Genomic DNA, 25,155 nt, shown 5'->3' with positions numbered 1-25,155 from the left:
TGTTTTCAATCGGGAGGGAGTTTCAGACTCTGAGCTCCAGATCCGGGCGAGTCTCTAGGGACCCAGACTCAAACGGGAGAAGCGGGACTGTCTGGCTTCAGTCAGAACTCGAAGGCAGCTTTCTCTCCGAGGTTTGCAGCAGTTGCTGGGACTCAGTGAGGCAGAGCCCCTAGGGACGGAACTGAGAGCAGCCATAACTGCTCGCTCCCCCCGCCCTGTTTGATCCTGTGCGACCCACCCCACCCAAGCCCTGCACAGAGCCATTTGCCAGATAGCCTCAGGCAAAGGCTAGATTAGCACCTCCCCAGAGGACAGAAGTTCTCCCACTGCAGACACAGCTGACTCTCACAGCCAGTTGGCCTGGAGGTCAAATCCCCCCAGTATTAACTACAACAATCAAGGCTTAACTACAACAAGACTGCGCACAAAGACCACTAGGGGGTGCACCAAGAAAGCATAAAAAAAAATGCGGAGACAAAGAAACAGGACAAAACTGTCAATGGAGGATATTGAGTTCAGAACCACACTTTTAAGGTCTCTCAAGAAGTGTCTAGAAGCTGCCGATAAACTTAATGAGATCTACAAGAAATCTAATGAGACCCTCGATGTTATGATAAAGAACCAACTAGAAATTAAGCATACACAGACTGAAATAACGAATACTATACAGACTCCCAACAGCAGACCAGAGGAGCGCAAGAATCAAGGCAAAGATTTGAAATGCGAAGAAGTAAAAAACACCCAACCAGAAAAGCAAAATAAAAAAAGAATCCTAAAATACGAAGATAGTGTAAGGAGCCTCTGGGACAGCTTCAAGTGTACCAACATCAGAATTATAGGGGTGCCAGAAGATGAGAGAGACCAAGATATTGAAAACCTATTTGAAGAAATAATGACAGAAAACTTCCCCCACCTGGTGAAAGAAATAGACTTACAGGTCCAGGAAGCACAGAGAACCCCAAACAAAAGGAATCCAAAGAGGACCACACCAAGACACATCATCATTAAAATGCCAAGAGCAAAAGACAAAGAGAGAATCTTAAAAGCAGCAAGAGAAAGAAACTCAGTTACCTACAAGGGAATACCCATACGACTGTCAGCTGATTTCTCAACAGAAACTTTACAGTCCAGAAGGGAGTGGCAAGAAATATTCAAAGTGATGAATACCAAGAACCTACAACCAAGATTACTTTATCCAGCAAAGCTATCATTCAGAACTGAAGGTCAGATAAAGAGCTTCACAGATAAGGAAAAGCTAAAGGAGTTCATCACCACCAAACCAGTATTATATGAAATGCTGAAAGGTATCCTTTAAGAAGAGGAAGAAGAAAAAGGTAAAGATACAAATTATGAACAACAAACATGCATCTATCAACAAGCGAATCAAAGAATCAAGTGAATAAATAATCTGGTGATCATAATAGAATCAGGGACATAGAAAGGGAATGGACTGACTATTCTTGGGGGGGAAAGAGGTGTGGGAGATGCGGGAAGAGACTGGACAAAAATCGTGCACCTATGGATGAGGACAGTGGGTGGGGAGTGAGGGCGGAGGGTGGGGCGGGAACTGGGAGGAGGGGAGTTATGGGGGGAAAAAAGAGGAACAAATGTAATAATCTGAACAATTAAGATTTAATTAAAAAATTAAAAAAATAAAAATAGAAAGTTTAGCCCGGCTTGTGTTGCTCAGTGGTTGAGTGTTGACCTATGAACCTGGAAGTTATGGTTCGATTCCCGGTCGGGGCACCTGCCCAGGTTGTGGACTCAATCCCTAGTGTGGGGCATGCAGGAGGCAGCCAATCAATGATTCTCTCTCAACATTGATGTATCTATCTCTCTTTCCCTCTCCCTTCCTCTCTCTCTAAAATCAATAAAAACATTTTTTTAAAAAGAGAGCATCTTTTAAAAAAAAAGATAGAGTAGTCAAGGCCTATATAAGAATGTAACATTGGACAGAGACCTTAATGAGAAGAGAGAGCAAGGTATTAATATGTTAATAATTCATATTAATATCTTAATATTAATAATTCATGTTAATATGTTAATATGTGAGGGTCGAGTATTCTAGGCAGGAATCAGAATCAATGCTCAGACCATGAGGCAGGAATGATGTGCTGGGTGTGTGTTCCTGGAACATTCAAAGTTAAGAATTTGACTCTTTGTTCTTTCTGGTTCTCCATGCTCTTCCTTCCCCAGGACAATCAGCTTCAGTTTATTCTCTATCACATGAATAGAGTCATATTGTTCTGCAACTTGCAGTTTCCCTGAATGACAAATCATGAACATTCTTTCATGTCACTACATTGAAGATTGGCCTCAATATTTATAAAGGCTGAATATTCTACTATTGGAATGTACCAAGAATCTGTTTGGGTTTTTTTAATCAATTACTTGTATAACCACTTTCCTATAGATCAAGCATGTCAAACTGGCATGCAGCCTACCGGCTGTGAGTTTAACATGCTTGCTGTAGATGAAGACTTAGATTGTTTCCAGTTCTTAGCTATGACTCAAAAGAATGCAGTAGTGAGTATGCCTTTTCATATGTGTGTGTCTGTGCAGATCTATGTGTCTGTATCCTTGTTCATGCATTCCTTTATCCACTGAAAATTTACTGAGCTGCTACTACATGTTATGTGTGTGTTATATGCTGAAAATACAATGGTGAGCGTGTGCCTGTGCACTGGCTGCCAAAGGACAGGGAGACAGGAAATATCTTCCTTTAAACTTTGAAGTGGGAGGTTTTGTTCTGAAGTTCACTAATGCTGTACACACTGGGGATTTTTCCCTAAGTGGAAAGGGGAATTGGAAGTTGGACAGCGAAAAAGAAAAAAGAAAAAGAAGGAAAATCCACTATACATACCTTTCATGATCAGATAAGGTGCTTGTGATATTCTCTCATGACCCCTTAGATTTTTAACTTCTTCTCACTCAAGGATGCTTTTTTTTTTCCTGCATGTAACAGAATATCTAACTACAGGGGCTTTAAAATATGGGCCTATGGGTTTCTTTTTCTCACAGAACTAGGAGCCTGGGATTTGTTCAATAGCTCAGTGATGTCAGAGCTGATGACCTCACAGTTCTCTTGGCCTTTCCCTCAATGTCACTACATGACTTTTACAGGTTCAAATTCAAGGCAAGAAGAAGAAAGAAGAAGAAAGGATGACACCTGTGTCAGGAAAGCAAAAGTTTTTCCCAAGAACCCATCCATTAGTTTCCTATGACCCCTCTAACAAATCTCTGCAAATTTAGTGGCTTAAAAACAACACAACTTTATTATCTTGCAGTTTTGGAAGTCATAGTCTGAAATGGGTCTCACTCAGCTAAAAGCAGTGTTGGCAGAGTTGCATTCCTTCTGGAGGCTCTCAGGCAGTATTAGTATCCTTGCTTTTTCCAGCTTTTAGAGGCTGCCCATATTCCTTGGCTTATGGCTCCCTTCCATCCTCACAGCCAGCAATCACATCACTCTGACTTTTGCTTTTGTCATCACACCTCATCTCATCTTTACCCCCTCCATCTGCCACATTCAAGGATCCTTATGATTACACTGGGCCCACATGGATAATCCAGGATATGCTCCCTATTTTAAGGTTAACTGGTTAGCAAGCCTAATTGCATTTGCAACCTTAATTCCCCTTTGCCATGCAATGTAATGCATTTACAAATCCTGGGCATTAGGATGTGGGGGAGAGGCATGATTTGCCTACCACAGCCCCCTTTTTTCTCACTGGCCAAAATTCTAGCTGGAAGGAGGCTGGAGTAAATGGAATTGGAAGTGGGAGCTGGGTTAGCTGAACAATAGTGTCTGCCATACCTTGCTAGCACTTCTCACAGCTTGTAATTATACACTTATTGTATGATTTTCTCCCTTAGTTGACTCTATATCCCATGAGAGCAAGAACCATGATATTGGAACACTCTCCTATGACTCAGGATTTAACATCCTGGCAAGGACACTGGAGCCAGTCCTAGTATGCTGCTGGAATGGCTCCTTGAAACTTGGAAACAACAAAGCCTATTTAGTAAATGAAGTGGAATTGTTGGAACTGCCTTGACAGAGGACTGAGAAAATGGTCAAAAAATTCTAGAGAGGTGGGCAAACTAGAATGTTGACAATATTCCCTGGGAGGGCTCAGAGGACACGTCTCTTATTAAGGTAACAAGAAATGTGTTACTAGCATGTTGAAAAGCTCCATGGTGGCTGTCAGGTTTCAAGATAGGGGAGACTGCTACGTAATTAGGCTCTTTGGTATCAATGGTGATGGTAGGATTCTAGAATTGCAGAGGCCAGGTGGCAGCAGTTAACTGTCAGAGTTAAGGTGAGTGTACTAACCATAATGGACAGCAAGTCTGGAATGGCAAATATGGGGATTTGACCTATATGTGTCTTTAGAGATAGCTAATAAAGTGTACCATTTCTAGGAACAATATAGATGAGAAGCTGGGTTAGTTGGTAGGGCTGACATAACAAAATACCACAGGCTTTTTACCTTAAATCACAGAAATTTGTTTTCTCACAATTCTAGAGGCTACAAGTGCAAGCTCAAGTTGTCAGCAGGGTCAGCTTCTTCATCGGCCTCTCTCCTTGGCTTGCATAGTTGCCCCTCAATCTGTGTGTATCTGTACTAATTTATTTTTCTTCTTAAAAAATATATTTTTATTGATTTCAGAGAGGAAGGGAGAGGGAAAGAGGGATAGAAACATCAATGATGAGAAAGAATCATTGATTGGCTGCCTCCTGCACACCCCCTACTGGGGATTGAGCCTGCAACTCAGGCATGTACACTGATCAGGAATTGAACTGGGGACTTTTTGGTTCATGGGTCGATGCTTAACCATTGAACAACACCGGCCGAGCTATCCTTTAACTTTTAAATGTTAAGGATGGAAACAATATCAGATCACTGCTAGGAAGATAGAACATCTTTTTATTCATTAGCCATTTAGATTTTCTCTTCATGAATTGTTTATTTATATTTTCCCCATTTTTTCAATTAGATTTTTATCTTACAGAAACTGTGTGTTAGAAATATTTCCCTATATGTATTGTATGTGTTGCAAATCCTTTTCTAAATATAGCATGTGTAATTTGACTTTGTTTATTTATGTTCTTTGGGGACATACAAACTTTAAAAATCTACATAGTCAATTATGTCTATTTTATATTGGCTTTTGGATTTTGTGTCTCATTTACAAAGTTTTTCCTGACCTCAAAAATGTTCTCCTAAACCTCAATAAATGTTCTCCAAATGTTCTTCAAGTATTTTTCATTTCTTATGGTAAAATTGTTCATCCAGCATTGCAGATAAATAAGGTGGGAGGAAGCTAGAATGACTCATGTGATAATAGATTAGATCTGGAGACATCATTATAAACTCATGTTTAGTTTAACATAATATGGATAATCACATATGAAATATTTATAAACATGTGTATATACTCTTGTTATATACCCACACATATATATATCTGCTCTATCAATTGAGAGGGCCTAGAAGCAATAACACACTAGCAGCAATGAGCATACCTTTGACTCAGAACTTGGTTTCTGATACAATTCCCCAGATAAAAGGAACCAGGGATCCTTAGAGAAATGGCTGATTTTAAACCTGGGCTGGAAATGTACAAGATGAGTGCAGAGTACGTTGTAGTGCTCCAAAGCAAGAATGTTTTAAAAAAATAATCCACAATGGTGAAGGTATGTCAAAGGGACAGAGGGGCCAAACTGAAAGAACTCCCAATAACCAAAGCAGAAACAAGGTAAATAACAAAAGAAATAAAGTAGTGTTAAATTATAACCCTAAATATAAAGTAGGTATCTATGCATTAATACTCTTACAAATAAATGATTAAATAAATAAATGGGGGAGAAGATACAAAACTCCTATTCAGAAGCATCCCAAATAACTTATGTATACATTCTGCCCTTGAGGAGGTGCATAATAACTCCCCATTACTTATGTGTGGACTATGCATTGTGATGTCCTTCCAAAGAGTACAGTATGGAAAGAGTGGGGGGAGTGATAATTTTTCAGTAGAGAAACCTGACAAACATGACCTCAAACAAGTGCTCAAGGTTAATATCAACAGTACTAAGCTATGATGATAATATGTGCTCTTGATATGTGATGAAATGGCCTGCTATCTTTGTGATCTTCTTCCCCAAAACCCATTACACCAGTCTAATGATGAGAAAACAAACCCCCATTGAGGAGCATTCTACAAAATACCTGATCAGTACTTCTCAAAACTGTCAGGGTAATCAAAAACAAAGTAAGTTTGAGAAATTGTCACAATCAAGAGTATCCCAATGAGATATGACTACTAAATGTAATGAGGTTTCCTGGATGGGACCCTGGAACATAAAAAGGACATTGTAGGCCTAGCTGGTTTGGCTCAGTGGATAGAGTATCAGTCCATGGACTGAAGGGTCCCAGTTTCGATTTCAGTCAAGGGTGCATCCCTCAGTTGCAGGCTCAATCCCCATGTGCAAGAGGCAACCAGCTGATGTGTCTCTCCCACATAGATGTTTCTCTCTGTCTCTTCCCTTCCCTTCCACTCTTTCTAAAAATCAATGGAAAAATATCCTCAGGTAAGGATTAACAGAAAAAAGGACATTGTGATAAAAGTAATAAAATCTAAATAACATTGGGATAAAAGTAATGAAATATGAATAGAGTATGAATTTTAGTTAATAAAAAAGTATTAATATTGCTTCATTAATTGTGAACAAATTATGACAAATGTACCATCTATACTAAATAAGATGCTAATAAAAGAAACTGGGTGTGAGGTATATGGGAACTTTATACTTACTATCTTTGCAATTTTTCTGTAAATCTGAAATTGTTTAAGTTTATTTTAAAAATTGTTTATCCATTTAGATTTCATTTTTGATATGGTATCATATAGGGACATGGCTCCATTTTCTTTCATGTAGATAGCCAATTGTGCCAGCATATATGTATCAAACCATTGAATTGAAGTGCTGACTTTGTTATATATTAACTTACTATCCATATTTGGATTTACTATGCATATCTGGACAATTATATTTCACTGATCTATTTTTTATTCCTCTACAGATACCATACTGTTTTGATTATGGTGATTTTATGGGGTTTTTCATATCTGGTAAAATATACTTGTAACTAATATCACAAAGGATCAATTCCCATAATATATAAGCAGTTATAATAAAAATCAGTAAGAAAATGAACAAAAACCCAGTAGAACATGGGAAAAGAATATAAGGATACAGTTTTAAAAAACCATAATACAAATGGTCCTTTAAAACTATGTTGAATAGTGGTGATAGCAATTCTTTCATTTTTTGAATTTAATGAAAATGATCTTACTATTTTATCATTTAGAATAATGATTGCTATTGACTTTTGATAGCCAATATTTATCATGTTAAAGTAATTTCTTTTTAATTTCCATTTTACTTTTAATATTAGGAATGGCTGCTGAATTTTTAAATAACTTCTCAGTTTCTATTGGCATAATACTATGAGCTTTCTCCTTGTTTCATGTCATGAATTACGTTGATAGACTTCCTAATGTTGAATTATTTTTGCTTTTCTGAAATAAACCCTACTTGGTCATGGTGTGTTATTCTTTTGCCACACTGCTAAATTCAGTTTACTAACATTTTATTTGGAATTTCTATGTGTATATTTTGTTCAAATATTATCATATTTAAAAAATCATATTACCAGCCCTGGCAGGGTGTTCAGTTGGTTAGAGCATTGTCCTGATATGTCAAGGTTTTGGGTTTGATCCCTGGTTAGGAATCAACAAATGAATGCATACATAAGTGGGACAAGAAATCTCTATCTCTCTCTCCCTAAAATCAATAAAAATATTAAAATCATATTATCATATGGAATGATATGCTAGCTTTGCAAAATGAATTTGGGATCTTTCCATCTTTTCTTTTGGTCTGAGAACTGATGCCAGTCCCTGAACTGTTTATTACTGAATCATAATGAGATAAGTACAGATATTGAGCGTGTTCAGAAACCTTGACATCGTTATAACATATAAAGAGTGATCAGTGGAGTGGACTCATCGATGAATAATGCAGTCAGTTTTTGTAATTATTTTTGTCCCTATGTTAAATTTGTTTTAAATTATATTTAATGATATGTAATTTATTTCTGATGAATCTTAAATTTTAAAAATTGAGCTTGCATTTGTTCATTATTTTGCTTTTTCTAATTATTTTATTGAATTTTACAAAATCATATATCCACAATAATTGTAAATTGTAAATTTTAAAAAACTGGTCTTTCACTGCAGATATTTTCAAAAACCAGATAATATTAAAATTATGTTTGGTAAAAGTTAACTAGAATTTAGTTGCAAAAATAAGTGGACTTGCTGACTTTCAATTCTCTTCTATTGTTATTGCTCTCTTCAGGTTTTCTTGGGTCAATTTTGGTAGTTTATAGTTTGCCAGGAAATTAATGATTCCTTCTATATATTCACATTTGTTGCACACGATATTGTCTTAAAAGTCTTTTAACATCTTATATATCTGTGTTTTTATCTGCTTTGCCATTACTAATATTTTATCCCCTTTCCTCCCTACCGTCCTCCTATTCTTCTTTCCTATCTTAGTCTGGTTAGCCAGGAGTTTCTATTTTACTGGTCCTTTAAAAAACAACAACAACAACAACAACAAAAACGGCTTCGGGAGGTGATCGCGCAGGCCTAGCCCCGGGAGGGTGGGAGCTGCGCTCCTTGTGTGGAGCGCTGTAGACCCGGTCACTGGAAGAGGAAGGAAGGGGACGGTGGGGGCAGCTGTGAGGCTCAGTGGGATCAGCTCCGTTGAGGATAAGCGGCAAATGGATAAGCGGCAAATTCTTGGAGCCAGAGAACTAAGGTTTTCCGGGCTGGGGGAAGCTGCCGCTGGGCCCCACCTTCCTGCGTAGCCACCCCGGATGCTGTCTCCTCCTCCTCCCCTGCCGGGCTCAGCTCGTGATGCGTGCTCCCTTCTGAAGCCGCTCCTACCTCTGCTTACAATCCACTGGTACTCCTGCACCAGTCGTCCAGCCGAGTGATCTGGTGGTACTCGAAGGTACATAGCCCAGGACCTCAGCTGAATGCACAGCTAGAAGGTTCGCTTTTGCAGGATCGGTCAACAGAAAAGACTCCCGGGGCAGGATAATTTACTGAGGGTTTTGTTGTTGCCCTTGCTTGTGTCCTTCCCATCATGAGCCCCTCCATGGATGTAAAGCAAGCATGTCAAACTCAAAGGCTAACACGGCCAAGTAAACAAGGTTTAAGTTTATGTGGGCCACACAAAAAAAACAAAAGCTTCAATGTTCATAGAAACAGGTTTATTTCAATAGAGACATGCTGAAGACAAAGGGCTGAAATAAATGAGTAATCATTAACATAAAATAGAACATTTTAATAAAACAATATTTTTTCTTGAACATTAACTTACCAGACACTGAATAAGCACACAAATTAATAGGTATAATGCAAATAAACCTATTTTTCTTGTTCTCCGAAAGCAAAATATTTCCTGTTGCGCACACCAAACAGGTCAGTCCAAGACTAATGATGGGGCAATCGGCTGCTAAAATATTCACTGCTAGTGTTAGTGGAGAGAAATGGTGCGCCTGCGCATATGGCGCGTAAGGGAAATGAATGCAACACGATTATAGTAATCAGTCATTAGTGAACGTTGTAGTTTGTTATTAATAATTATATAACAGGATATAATAAAAATTAAGCTATGAATTTTTTATTAAAACATTTCTTACATACTGTTATGTTGGCTGGGCTGCAAAAATTTTTGTTGTGGCCGCATGCGTCCCGCAGGCATGAGTTTGACATGCTTGATGTAAACTTTCTAGTGTAGATAGACACAGGACACCTCTGCACAACCTCCTTGTTAACCAAAAGATTATGGAGAACTGAAAATGAACACATTATTGACCTTATACTGTGAAAGCCATGGCAGACCATAAGGATAGGTTTATCATTATTCCTGTACTGGTTAAAACTTGGAATGAGTCAAAAGAATAGGAATTTGGAAAACTCTGTAGTAAATATCTAATACAGCACTGTCCAATAGATACAGAATGTGAGCTAAGTGTATAATTTTTAATGCCCTAAATAACCACATTTTAAAAAGTTAAATAGGCCAAATAAATTTTAATATAGTTGCTCTAACATATTCAAAATATATCAATATTAATCAGTATGATGATTATGAGATATTTCACAACAAATCGTTGACACCTTGTGTGTATTTACACTTCCAGCGCATTTCCGATTGGATTAGCAGCCACATTTCAGGTGCTCAGTAGCCACATGTGGCTAGTGGTCAGCATACTGGACAATGCAGCTTCTTCATCATCATCATCATCATCATCATTATCATCTTACAGTGCAGTTTCTTTTATTTCTGCCATTGAGGTCAAAGTTTCTGAACAACTACTCTGCTGAACCTCCAGGGCAGTATATGGATCTATTATCTTAAATCTAATGTAGCTAAAACATAGTACTACAGAACAATTGGATCCCATATATTTTAGCCATCACTTATAGAAATTCCATAATGCAACATGTGGAATATATCCCACCAGCTGTTATTAAGTGTTATCACAAAGCTCTAGAAGATTTGACCTACAAGAGGCTTTTCCTGTTTGAACTACACCCAGTCACGCCAGTGTGGAAACTGGCAGGAAATCTCAGTGAGTTGAGCATTGGAAGCACTCTGGGTCCACTGAAGCTCACACTCAGGCGTGCCACTGCTTGTCCACACATCCTGTCTGAGGTCCCAACCAGGCCCTTCCCAAGATACTGCTCCTGATCTTGGGGGACAATGAAACCTTGAACTAACAGAATGTTCTTTTCCTGTTTTCTATTAGGAGCAGGCCTTTCTTAACTTCAGTTCATTAAAAATTCCTTCCTTGTTTACAGGGCAGTGGAATGAAGGCTGGCATTGAAAGTTTAATTTTAAAATATGAGGGATTTAAAGGCCTCACATTAAAAGAGAGTCCTTTGAATGCTACTTGCTTCCTGATATATCATTTAATGTATCTTAAATGTCCCCTCTTTGCAGATTTGTGTACATATACTCCACTTGCAAACAATTTTGCAAATTGTACACACACAAAAAGGTGGAAGATTTAATAAACTGAATTAATTTTTAAAAATATATTTGTATTGATTTTAAAGAGGAAGGGAGAGGGAGAGAGAGAGATAGAAACATCAATGATGAGAGAGAATCATTGACTCTCCTGCATGCTCCCACTAGGGATTGAGCCCACAACCCAGGCATGTATTCTGACCAGGAATTAAACCTTGACCTCCTGGTTCATAGGTCGATGCTCAACCATGGAGCCACACCAGTTGTGCTTTCCCATATTTTTAAACTTTGAAGCTTTCTGTATCCTTTTCTAACAGATGTTAGGGCTCATGCAGGAGGTAACCAATTGATGTGTTTCTCTCACATTGATGTTTCTATCTTTCCCTCTCTCTTCTACTCTCCCTAAAAATCAATGGAAAGTATCCTCAGGGAGGGTTAACAAAACAAAAACAAACAAACAAACAAAAAGAATGCTATGGACATGCAGGCTAGAAAAAAAATCATTCATTCTCCTCTCCTATCAGTTTCAAGGTTATACAATTTTTTAAAAATTCTTTTCATGGTTAGATATTACAACATGCATCTTGACTTATCAAAGTCTAATATTAATCTTTACCTTTCTCCTCTCGTACAATGCCAAACCTTAGAAAAGTTAACTCCATTTAACTTCCTCCCAACTTATGTGGTATTGTCATTGATTTTTTTGGTAGTAAAAGCATATAACATTATTTTACTATCTTAACCATTTTATATGTACACTTCAGTAGTTTTAATTATATTCACATTGTTATACAACAGATATCTAGAACTTTTTATCTTGAAAAATTGAAACTTTGTCATATTTTACAAGATTGATTATTGCTATTTTATCTAGTGTTTATTTAGTACCCATATATTTACCACTTTCTTTGCTCTACATTCCTTGCTATATTTTTAAGTTTCTGTCTGGGATCATTTTTCTTCTACCTGAAGAATAGTGTTTTAAAATTTCCTTTAGTAGGAATCTGCTGATAATAAATTCTTTTAGGTTTTGTTGATCTTAAAATGTCTTCATTTTACTTTCTTTATTGAAATATGTTTTCATCCGTATAGAACTCTAAGTTGTCGGTTACTTCTTTTTAGCATTTTGAGGATCTTTCACTGTCTTCTGGCTCCTAAAGTTGCATGTGAGAATTCAATTATCATTCTAATTATTGTTTCTTTTAGGGTGTTAAAGAACAAAATTCAATCAAGTAAATTTGAAGATCTAATTGCCTTTATTAAGCAATTCACGAATCAGGCAGCATCCCATCTAGCAACTAGATGGGCTCTGTGATAGGTTCCACAAAATGGGAGATTTTTATAGGCAGAAAGAGGTTGGGACTAAGAAGTTAAAAGAGTGGGTTATTTCAGGCAAAGACACCTTCCCTTAGGGTGGGCTTAGGGGAAGGAAAAGGGCTTTATCAGGCAGATTACCTCACTAGCGCTGACCGGAAATTCCAGACTGATTGGTTTAAAAATTCCTGTCCTGGGAGAGTTTGATACTGCAATTAGGCTAGTTATTAAGTTTTGGTTTGGTGACATGGCTTAGCTCAAGTAACTTCGTTTTGGCCTGTTTCTTGCTTTTCTGGCAGCTTTTAAGTTTTTTCTCTTTGATTTGACTTTCTGAAGTTTCACGCTAATATATCAGGTGTTAACGTAAAAACCATTGAAACCTGTAAAGAATTTTTGTAAGTTTATTTGAGCCAAACTGTCAACATATGCCCGGAAGCAGAACTCCAACGAAGTGAGATAGTGCTCCGGAGAATGGCAGGGTTACATCCATATTTATACATTCCAATCAAAGGAGGAACATAGATGGGTTACATGAAATTCATTGGTGATAGATTAAGGAGGTGGGATTAAGCGAAGCGGGGGGGGGGGGGGACCTCTGTGATAGGATAAAAAGTAAAATGATGGACACATACTTAGGTGGGTGCAGGAACAATTAACATGATGATGAAGGAATTTGTGGTATCTGTCCTGGGACCCAGCACACCTGGTTGTGCCCCAGGGGCTCCAGATACAGGGAAGTCACAAGTTACCCAGACATTTCAAGGGTATGTTATCATAGATGCAAAAAGACAGATAGGCTCAGTTAAGGTAAAGGTTGACCTTGACAGTGAAGATACTGGCCTAGGACGTAACTGCCCACCATAACTACTTTTAGTTAACGTTTAATTTCAGACCATCCTTTGTGGTTACTTTAGGTCTCCAAAACTGCCATGAAGGCCTCCCCTGAGCTTGTCAGGTTATCATGTGGCCCCTTTTGTCCACACAGGCATAAATTTCTTTTTCCTACATGAGCTTCATTGGGCTTCTTAAATTAGTAGATTGATTTCTTTAATCAGTCTTAAGAAATTTTCAGTCTTTATCTCTTTAAGTATTCCTTCTCACCTTTTTTTTTCTCTTCCTTCTGAACTTTCATTAAATGCATATTAGCCCCTCTCACAAAATCCTCTATGCATCTCACTCTTTCTCTTAAAAATAGACTATTTTTTGCCCTAACATGTTTGGCTCGGTGGATAGAGTGTTGGCCTGTGGACTGAGGGGTCCTGGGTTCGATTCCGGTCAAGGGCATATACCTTGGTTGCCAGCACATCCTTAGTAGGAGGTGTGCAGGAGGCAGCTGATCGATGTTTCTAACTCTCTATCCCTCTCCCTTCCTCTCTGTAAAAAATCAATAATATATATATATATTTTTAAAAATAGACTATTTTTAAAGAGACGTTTTAGGTTCACAGCAAAACTGTACAGAAAATATAGAATTATCTATACCTCCTCCCCCAAAACATGCACACAGAGTGGTACACATTTGTTACAATCAATGAACCAGTATTGGCACATCATTGTCTTCCAAAGTCCATGCTTGCTTTGCTAACCTCTCTTGGTTTCTTGCCTCTCTCAAATCTTTTTTTTTAAATTAAATCTTTATTGTTCAGATTATTACATTTGTTCCTCTTTTTTCCCTCCACAACTCCCCTCCTCCCAGTTCCCGCCCCACCCTCCGCCCTCACTCCCCACCCACTGTCCTCATCCATAGGTGCACGATTTTTGTCCAGTCTCTTCCTGCATCTCCCACACCCCTTTCCCCCGCAAGAATAGTCAGTCCATTCCCTTTCTATGTCCCTGATTCTATTATGATCACCAGATTATTCACTTGATTCTTAGATTCGCTTGTTGATAGATGCATGTTTGTTGTTCATAATTTGTATCTTTACCTTTTTCTTCTTCTTCCTGTTCTTAAAGGATACCTTTCAGCATTTCATATAATACTGGTTTGGTGGTGATGAACTCCTTTAGCTTTTCCTTATCTGTGAAGCTCTTTATCTGACCTTCAGTTCTGAATGATAGCTTTGCTGGATAAAGTAATCTTGGTTGTAGGTTCTTGGTATTCATCACTTTGAATAGTTCTTGCCATTCCCTTCTGGCCTGTAAAGTTTCTGTTGAGAAATCAGCTGACAGTCGTATGGGTATTCCCTTGTAGGTAACTGAGTTTCTTTCTCTTGCTGCTTTTAAGATTCTCTCTTTGTCTTTTGCTCTTGGCATTTTAATTATGATGTGTCTTGGTATGGTCCTCTTTGGATTCCTTTTGTTTGGGGTTCTCTGTGCTTCCTGGACCTGTAAGTCTATTTCTTTCACCAGGTGGGGGAAGTTTTCTGTCATTATTTCTTCAAATAGGTTTTCAATATCTTGGTCTCTCTCATCTTCTGGCACCCCTATAATTCTGATGTTGGTACGCTTGAAACTGTCCCAGAGGCTCCTTACACTATCTTCGTATTTTCGGATTCTTTTTTCATTTTGCTTTTCTGGTTGGGTGTTTTTTGCTTCTTCGCATTTCAAATCTTTGCCTTGATTCTTGCGCTCCTCTGGTCTGCTGTTGGGAGTCTGTATAGTATTCGTTATTTCAGTCCGTGTATGCTTAATTTCTAGTTGGTTCTTTATCATAACATTGAGGGTCTCATTAGTTTTCTTGAGGATCTCACTACATTTATCGGCGGCTTCTAGACAGTTCTTAAGAGACCTTAAAAGTGTGGTTCTGAACTCAATATCCTCCATTGACAGTTTTGTACTCTTTCTTTGTCTCCGCATTTTTTATGCTTTCTTGGTACACCCCCTAGTGGTCTTTGTGCGCAGTCTTGTAGTTAAGCCTTGATTGTTGTCGGCAATACCGGGGGTGATTTGACCTCCAGGCTAACTGGCTCTGAGAGTCCGCTGTGTCTGCAGTGGGAGAGCTTCTGTGCTGGATCTCTAGGGCGGTGCTAATCTAGCCTTTGCCTGAGGCTATCCGGCAAATGGCTCTGTGCAGGGCTTGGGCGGGGCTGGTCCCCGGGGATCTACAGGGCAGGCTGGAGCGAGCAGTTATGGCTGCTCTCAGTTCCGTCCCTAGGGGCTCTGCCTCTCAGAGTCCCAGCAATGGCTGCAAACCTCGGAGAGAAAGCTGCCTTCGAGTTCCGACCGAAGCCAGACAGTCCCACTTCTCCCATTTGAGTCTGGGTCCCTAGAGACTCGCCCGGATCTGGAGCTCCGAGTCTGAAACTCCCTCCAGATTGAAAACAACAACCGCGCCCTCCACCGCCAGCCCGCTCTGCGCGCACTCCGCACCTGAGTATTTCACTTCAGCACTGTGCCTCCTCTGAGTCTGGGTATGATATTCTCTTTCCTCCTAGTTGTAGAATTTCCACTCAGCCAGCCTTCCTGTGGTTCTGGATGATGTCCATTCTGTCTTTAGTTGTTTTTCTGAAGTGGTTGTTCGAGGCAGCAATCTTCAGCGTTAACCTATGCCGCCATCTTGGTTTCTCCCCTGCCTCTCTCAAATCTTGCCTCAGGGCTCACCTGAAGGCATTAGCAGTCTAAAACTAAAACTTGAGGATTTTTTGTTTCTCATTTTCAGAGTGCAGTCCTTTGAGTTCGCTCTCCAGAAGAGAATCTTTGTTGCACCAAGAGTTCCCCTTTGGCTGGTACTCAGCTCCAGCTCTTCAGTTCCCAGTGTCCACCCATAAGCACTGTTTGCTATCAGCTGTTACCTGGGATGGGCAAATAATCCTTGGAGGAAAGACTATAGTGGGATCCCAGTGGTGTGTGTTTGTGTGCCTATGAGAGAGAGAGAGAGAGAGAGAGAGAGAGAGAGATGATCCAGGAGTCTAGGCTTTCAGGTCACTAACTCATTTTCTCATCTGTCCCCCTCACTTAAGAAACACCTCTAGATTGGCAAGAGCCCTAGCTCATTTCTTTGTGTTCTGAGCACACAACACCCTCTCTACCCTGGCTCAATCTGTCATCTATCCCGTGGACTCAACTGGTTTCTCGGTTTACACCACTGCCTCCTTATTCTCTTTATAGAAATGATAACGATCATTTAAAAGAAGAAATCAGATATGACACTTTGTTTTAAACCTCCCACTGCCATTTATTTATTTATTTATTTATTTATTTATTTATTTATTTAGAGTATTACAGATGGCCCCCATTTTCCTCCCTTTGCCTTTTTAAACCCACTCAGAATAAAATTCAAAGACCTTCCCATGATCTATAATGACATATCACCTGGCCCCTGGTTACCATCCAGATCTTATCACCTACATTTCAGTCACACTAGCTTCTTTGCTGTTCATCAAGCAAGGCAATTATGCTTTGGAGGTGTACTTAATGTCCACAGTCTTCTTCCCCTGATATTCACATGGCTGGTTCATTCACTTGCTTTAAGTTTCTGCTCAAGTTTCATCTGTCAGAAAGGCCTTCCCTGACCATCAACTTAGTATAAAATAGCATTCATAAATAAATAAACAAATAAATAAATAAATAAATGTTATTGTTAAAGAAAAAACAAAATAAATTAAAATAGTATTCCTCTTCCTTTATTCTCTATCATTTATCATTTATGCAGATTTATTTTTTTCTTTTTCTTTTAATATGGAACATTTCATGAATTTGTGTGTCATCCTTGTGCATGCTAATCTTCTCTATATTATTCTGATTTTAGTATATGTGCTGCCAAAGTGAGTACAGCTTTAGTTTCTTTATAGCACTTGTCTCCATTTGTCATATTATATATTTATTTGTTTTTTAAAAATATTGTTTTCCTCTGCCATTAGATTGTAAGCTCCATGAAAACAGGGGCTTGGTTTATTTTTTCTATCTAGCATCTTAAACAGTGCTTTGCACATTACAAGTGCCCAATAAATAATATATTAAGAAATTGTGTAGGCTTGGCCTGTGGTTGAGTGTCAACCTATGAACCAGGAGGTCACGGTTCAATTTCTGGTTGGAGCACATACCCAGGTTGCAGGCTCGATCCCCAGTGGTGGCCATGCAGGAGGCAGCCGAACAATGATTCTCTCTCATCATTGATGTTTCTATCTCTCTCTCCCTCTCTCTTCCTCTCTGAAATCAACAAAAATGTATCTTAAAAAATATATAATAAGATAAAGAACTTTATGCCAATGAAGTTAAAGTTTTGGGAGAAATTGATAATTTCTTACAGTAAAAATAACTTGCTGAAAGTAATTTAAGAAAAAAATAGATAAATGAGTATAAATATTAAAGAAATCAAGTCAGTATTTTAAAAAAAAAAGAAGAAGAAGAAGAAGAAAGCTTCCCATAAACTTCAGGCCCCAGTGTCATCACAAGTGATTTCTACCACATATTCAGTGAAGAATTCATTGCAATTTATGCAAAATCTTCCAGACAATAGTTATGGGGAATGCCTTTCCCAATTAGTTTTATGAATCTAGCATAATCTTGATACCAAATCCCCAAAAAAGGTAGTTCAAGAAATAAAAGCTATAGGTTAATCTGTATCATGAACACTGTTGCAAAATCTTTGACAAATATTAGCAAATTGAATCCTGCAATATAAAAAAGGAGTAATGAGTAAATTAGGTTATCCCAATAATGTATGCTTGACTTAGATTTTACAAATCAATCGATGTAATTTGTCACATTAACTGATGAAAGGAGAATAATTATATGATCATATCGGTAGATGTAGAAAAAACATTTGATAAATTTCATGATAAAGAAAAACTGGAGTGGGGGGAGGGAGAATTGGAGGAATATGGTCAAAAGGTATAAATAAGTACTGGGGATGTAACATGCAACATGATGACTATAGCTATCACTAATGTATGATATACAGGGAAGTTAAGAGAGTAAGTCCTAAGAGTTCTCATCACAAAGAGAAAACTTTTTCCCTCTTTTTCTTTCTTTTATTGTATTTATATGAGAAGATACATGTTAGTTAAACCTCTTATGGTAATCATTTCACAGTATATAGAAATAAAATAATTATGCTTTATGCCTTAAACTTATACAGTGATGTATGTTGATTATTTGTCAATAAAACTGGGGATTGGGGGGAAGAAAATCTTAGCACACAGTAATAGAATGGAACTTCTTTAATCTTATAAAGTAATACATAGAATGGAACTTCCTTAATCTTAATTTTTTATTGAGATTTTAGAGAGAAAAGAAGGGAGAGAGGGAGAGAGAGAGAGAGAGAGAGAGAGAGAGAGAGAGAGAGAGAGATTTGTTGTTCCACTTATTTATGCATTCATTGATTGATTCTTGTATGTGACCTGGCCGGGGATCAAACTTGAAACCTTGGTGTATCGGAACAACACTTTAACCAACTGAGCTACTTGGCCAGGGCCGAAACTTCCTTAATCTTAACAACAACAACAAAATAAATAAATAAAAACAACAACAACAACAACAAAAAGAACCTTCAACAACAAGCGTCAAACTTAAATGAGAAATATTGAAAGCTTTTTATAGATCAGGATCAGACAATGATATCCACTCTCACTATTTCTTTTTTTAAAATATATTTTTATTGATTTCAGAGAGGACAAGAGAGGGAGAGAGAGAGAGAGAAACATCAATGATGAGAGAGAATCATTGATCAGCTGCCTCCTGCACGTCACCCACTGTGGATCAAGCCCACAACTGGGTATATGCCCTGACCGGGAATTGAACCATGACCTCCTGGTTCATAGGTTAGAGCCATGCCGGCCAGGCTCCACTGTCACTATTTCTATTCAACATTATACTGGGCAGAAAGCAATAATAAGAAACAAAAGACTTAAATATTGGAAGAAAAACATTAAAACTGTCATTATTTATAGATTATATATCCACATGCATAGAAGACCAAAAGGAAAATAGTTAATTAATATAATTAATTAAAGAGTTTATTTAGCAAGGTTACTGGGTAAAGAATTAATATTCAAAAATAAATTATTGAAATATTGCAGAAGTAAATCTTTGTGACCTTGAGTTAGGCAATGGTTTCTTTTTTTTTTTTAATTGATTTCAGAGAGGAAGGGAGAGAAAGAGAGATGAAAACATCAATGATGATGAAGCATCCATCTTATATAAAAACTGCTGTTTGAAATTTTAACCCTGCTATTCTGGCTTCTGTAAATACTTGCTTGCTTAAATAATAAGAAAAATAAGACTACTCCCATTCCAGAGAGGCTGTAAACTATGCCCCAGACAGAGTTGTCAGTGCTGACACCAGGCCGGGCCTTGAGATATGGTCTCATGGCCCCTTCCCAGCACACAGGCCTTCTTTCTCAGAAGGCCCGGAAGTCTCATTTCAAATCTGGGAGACAAGGACTGGAAAAAGTATAAATAAATAGAGTTTCCTCCATGTTGGGGGGCCCAGAATTTGAAAGACACATTTTTCTCTGGGACTGCACAGAATTTAATAATAAAATGTAACTCCCTTTCTTTAAGCGTGGCTTGGTTTTTCTCCAGTCTTCTACAACAATGAGAGAGAACCATCAATTGGCTGCCTCCTGCATGCCCCACACTGGGGATTGAGCCCACAACCCAGGCAGGAGCCCTTGACCGGAATTAAAATAGGGACCCTTCAGTCTGCAGGCCAACACTCTATCCACTGAGCCAAACCGGCTAGGGTGAGGCAATGGTTTCTTTAATGCCCTGGCCAGGTGGTTCAGTCTGTTGGAGCATCATCCCATACACCAAAAGGTTGCAGGTTCGACTCCCAGTCAGGATACATACCTAGGGTGTGGGTTTAATCCCAGATAAGGTGTATATGGGGGTAAACCAATCGATGTTTCTCTCACATTGATGTTTTCCTCTCTCCCCCTTCCTCTCTCTCTATGAAGAACAATAACAACACTATATATATAGTGAGAATTTTAAAAAGGCTCAAATGATAAAAGAAAAATAAATAACTTGGATTTCATAAAAATTTAAATTTTTTGAGTGACATAAATCATCAAGAGAGTGAAAAGACAACCCACAGCATGGATGAAAATATCTGTAAATGTTTTCTCTATCAAGGTACTTGTATCCAGAATACATAAAGAGACTTTAAACAAGTTGCCCAATTTAAAAATTGATAAAGGGCTTGAATAGACATTCTCCAAAGAAGATATGCAAATGGACAATGTGGGCATGAAAAGAGAGTCAGCATCACAAATCATTAGGTAATTGCAAACCAAAACCATGTTGAGACACTACTTCACACTAGGAGGGCTATAGTAAAAAAGATAGACAATAAGAAGTTTTGGCAAGGGTGTCGAGAAATGGAAATGTAAAATGGTACTTATTGCCAGTTTGGAAAACAACTTGACCATTCCTCACAATGTTATAGAATTCCCTTATGCCCCAGGAATTTCAGTTCTAGGTATATAGACAAGGGGAATGAAAACATATGTTCTCATAAAAATTTGTACATGAATGTTCATAGCAGCACTGTTTTTAATAGCCAAAAAGTAGAAACAACCCATATGTCTAACAACTGAATAATGGATAAACAATTGTGGTATATCCATATAACAGAATATTATTTGCCTATAAAAAGGAATGAAATGCCAATACCTGTTACAATATAGATGAACTTTGAATACATCATGCTAAGTGAAAGAAGCCAGTCAGAAAGGACTACTTATTTATATGAAATGTCAGGTAGGAATTGTGAGGAAAAGAGGGGGCTTCTGCAGGTTACCAGCAGAGGTAAAACATGATACCATCATTTAGAGTTCACACTCAGGAAAAAGGCCAACCCTGACTAAGTAAATACTAATAACAGTTTTGAGACCTGTTGGATTAGAGCACTAAGAGTCAAAAAAAAAAGGGGACCTGAAAACTGCACAGAACTAAAGACTTGAGAAGGAAGAAGGCAGTGACTTGGAAGAGAGAAGTACCCATTGGAGAATAGCATTGCAAAATAAAAAATTCAAGTGAATCCTCCCTTCAAACATATCACTTATTAAATAGTACTTTTTTTAAGAGAGAGAGAGACAGAGAGAGAGAGGATAGGAAGAGAGAAAGAGGGAAAAACATTAATCAAACCTGCAACCTGGGTATATGCCCTGATGGGGAATCAAACCCACGACCCTTTGGTGTACTGGACAATGCTCCAACCAACTGAGTCATACCTGGCAGGGCATGAAATTGTACTTTATTGTATCGACAGAAGAGGGTGCTCTTGAACCAATAAACCAAATAAAGCATCCAAACCCCTTTTTTCGTATAACATCAACTCTTACTGCTGAACCAGAAAGTTCCAGCACCATTTATATAATGACTAGGGGCCCGGTGCACGAAATTCGTGCACTGGGTGTGTGTATGGGGGGGGGAGTGTCCCTCAGCCCAGCCTGCCCCCTCTCACATACTGGGAGCCCTCGGGCGTTGACCCCCATCACCCTCCAATCGCAGGATCAGCCCCTTGCCCAGGCCTGACGCCTCCGCCAGAGGTGTCAGGCTTGGACAGGGGACCCCTATCTCCCCCTGATCACTGGCTCTGGCCCCCACCCAGGCCTGAGGCCTCTGGCCCAGGAATCATGCCTGGGCAGGAGACCCCCATCTCCCTCTGATCGCTTGCTCCACCCCCCGCCCAAGCCTGACGCCTCTGACCCAGGCTTCAGGCCTGGGCAAGGGGACCATCATATCCCCCCAATCCTCGGCTCGGCCCCCACCCAGGCCTGATGCCTCGGCCAGAGGAGTTGATCCTCATCACCCTCCGATCACCAATCACCGGATTGGCCCCTTGACCAGGCCTGAGGCCTCCGGCAGAGGTGTCAGGCCTGGGCAGGGGACCCCCAGCTCCCCGAGGTTGCAGGCTCTGCCCCTGCCCAGGCCAAACGCCTCTGGCTGAAACGTCGGGCTCAGGCAGCGGGGACCCGGAGCTGCAGTGGCCCCGCGATCGCGGGCTCCGCTTTAGGCCCAGGCAAGGGACCCCTAGCTCCCGGGACTGCCAGCTTCGACTGTGCCCAGCTCCCATCGCTGGCTCCACCCCTACTTCCTGCTATCACTGGCCAGGGCGGCAAAGGCGCCTGATTCTCCGATCATGGCTGGGGGGCAGGGCAAAGGCGGCCCCAGGGCCGCCTTTGCCCTGCCCCCCAGCTCTTAGCTCCCCCCTGGGTTTCCGATCACTGTCAGTGGCAGGGGGCTTCTTCCTGCTTTCCCTTTCACCTCCCTGCATTGTGCCTACATATGCAAATTAGCCGCCATCTTGTTGGCAGTTAACTGCCAATCTTAGTTGGCAGTTAATTTGCATAGAGCCCTGATTAGCCAATGAAAAGGGTAGTGTCGTAGGCCAATTACCATTTTTCTCTTTTATTAGTGTAGATTAGGAAAAGGAACCCAACATCCACACAAAACTACTATAAGGAAAACAAAGCAAGAATCAAAACTTTTGGGTGCTGCACCCTCTTCCTCATCAGCTTCAACTTCATGTGCTTGGTCTCCGTCATGATCTACTGGCACATCGCGGGGGAGCCCGGGAGCCCAGCACAGCTCTCTAACCCGCAGGTCGACATCCCCTGCCCCCGCCTGGAGCCCCCCAGGCGGCCCTCCAGCACCCCACCTCCGGGTAACATCTTCTTCCTGGAGAACTCTGACCGGACCAACCCCAACTTCCTGTTCATGTGCTCGGTGGAGTCGGCAGCCTGGGCGCACCCCGAGTGGCAGGTGACGGTGCTGATGAAGGGGCTACGCGGCCGCAATGGCTCCCTCCCGCGCCACCTGGGCCTGTTGCTGCTGCGCTGCTTCCCCAACGTGCCGGTGCTGCCGCTGGACCTGCAGGAGCTGTTCCGGGCCACGCCGCTGGCCGCCTGGCACGCAGCCAGGCAGGGGCGCTGGGAGCCCTACCCGCTGCCCGTGCTGTCCAACGCCGCCCGGCTGGCGCCCGGGGGCATCTACCTGGACACGGACTTCATCGTCCTCAAGAACCTGGGGAACCTGACCAACACGCTGGGCACCCAGTCCCGCTACGTCCTCAACGGCGCCTTCCTGGCCTTCGAGCGCCACCATGAGTTCGTGGCGCTGTGCATGCGGGACTTCGTGGCCCACTACAACGGCTGGATCTGGGGCCACCAGAGCCCGCAGCTCCTCACACGGGTCTTCAGAAGTGGTGCTCCATCCGCAGCCTGGGCGAGAGCCACGCCTGCCGCGGCGTGTGCGCCCTGCCCTGCGAGGCCTTCTACCCCATCCCCTGGCAGGACTGGAAGAAGTACTTCGAGGAGATCAGCCCCGAGGAGCTGCCCCGGCTGCTCAACGCCACCTACGCCGTCCACGTGTGGAACAAGAAGAGCCAGGGCACACGCCTCGAGGCCACGTCCCGGGCGCTGCTGGCCCAGCTGCACGCCCGCTACTGCCCCACGATGCACGAGGCCATGAAGATGTACTTGTGAGGGGCCTGCCGGGCTAGAGAAGGGCCCCAGCCTCCCTTCCTGGGGGGAGGGGGCGAGATGAGGCGTGAAGGGTTATTGCAGGACTTGCTGCAAGCCCCGAGGTGTGCTCCCTCCAAGCCAGCGTGGGGCTGGTGGGACACCCCTCTGCCGGAGTGCTGTCTCAGGGTCCAGGCGACAAGTGGTTGGGAAGGGCCCCGGCCAGAATCAGCTGGAGATAGCGGGGCAGGGGTGAGGGGCACCCCAGGCCTGTTGGATAGCACGTGGGCGCTGTGAACATCACAGCATCTTCCTGCAGGCATCCCAGGGAAGACAGGCTGGTTGGGCCGAGGTGCCGTGAGGGGAGCAGCCTGAGAGGAGTCCAGGGAAAGGGGGAGGAAGGCGGCCTGAGGGGAAAGAGAGGCGGCCGTGTGGGAGAGCAGTGTGCAAACCCAGCCTGGCGGGCCCTAGCCGGAGCTGGGCGGCGCTTTGCTTCTTCCTGGTTTTGTGTTTTTGTTTTCAGAGAGGCCGAGGCTGGCAGAGGCCTGGGGAGCATGTGGAGGGAGGCCCTGCCTGCCGCCCATCCTGTATTCTTTCCACAGATGTTGCAAGGGGACAGCTGCCCACTCCAGGGGCACAGGGGGTGGGGTATTTTTGGCTCGGGCAAAGCATTTTAAAGGAAACACTCCCACCCTGCTGGTCATAAACACAGGCAAACAATAAATATAACAAAAGTGATCGCCCCCCCCAAAAAAATAAAATAAAATCAATTGGTATAAATACAGATGTAACAGGACAATAAAGACCGAACCTGGCTAGAACCTGGCTAGAACCTGGCTAGGCTGCTGATCAACTGAAAAAAAAAAAAAAGAATCAAAACTTTTCAGCTGATAAAAATAATCAACCCCCAATAAAAACAACCACAGAGCAGAGAAAAGCATGGATTATAATATATTAAACAAGCAATTTCATATATGAAAGAATACTATAAATCAGAAATTCAAAAACTCACAATAGACACAAACGTGAAAATGAAAAGTGAGGGCTGACTGAACTTAGGAAAGAAATTGAAGAAAAAGACAAATTCATATCAGAAGACTAAATGACAAAGCAACCAAGGGAGAAAGGATATGGTCGAAAAATACAGTAAGGGAAAGAACAAATGAAAATGAAAAAGAGCCAAGAGAACCAAAACAAAGTAAAGAGGTAAAGAGGAAACTGATAGATAAAATATATCAGAAATCTCTAAAAAAGAAAAAGCAAATAATGCAGAACTAATATTTAATATTAAAATTTTAAACATTTTGAAAATAAAAGAATACATAAAAAAGAACACCTGATTCTACATATTTAAAGAGCCCATTGTACATCTAGGAAGAT

General features: G+C 40.9%; 1 protein-coding gene and 1 pseudogene across 1 annotated transcript; one reads left to right on the top strand and one right to left on the bottom strand.

The window, feature by feature from the left end:
• Positions 1 to 2,433: 2,433 nt before the first annotated feature.
• Positions 2,434 to 24,519, top strand: LOC132223453 (lactosylceramide 4-alpha-galactosyltransferase-like). Its single transcript, XM_059678640.1, is given in 4 exon segments — positions 2,434 to 2,530; positions 3,874 to 4,022; positions 22,736 to 23,510; positions 23,513 to 24,519. Coding segments are annotated over 4 exon segments (1,308 nt in total). The 3' UTR covers positions 23,800 to 24,519.
• LOC132225360 (U6 spliceosomal RNA) lies at positions 17,039 to 17,138 on the bottom strand (annotated as a pseudogene).
• Positions 24,520 to 25,155: the final 636 nt, after the last annotated feature.

Source organism: Myotis daubentonii, chromosome X (assembly GCF_963259705.1).
Source record: "Myotis daubentonii chromosome X, mMyoDau2.1, whole genome shotgun sequence".
Classification (NCBI taxonomy): Eukaryota; Metazoa; Chordata; class Mammalia; order Chiroptera; family Vespertilionidae; genus Myotis; species Myotis daubentonii.
Note: the sequence above shows the minus strand (reverse complement) of the source record. Positions and strands in the feature narration are given on the sequence as shown.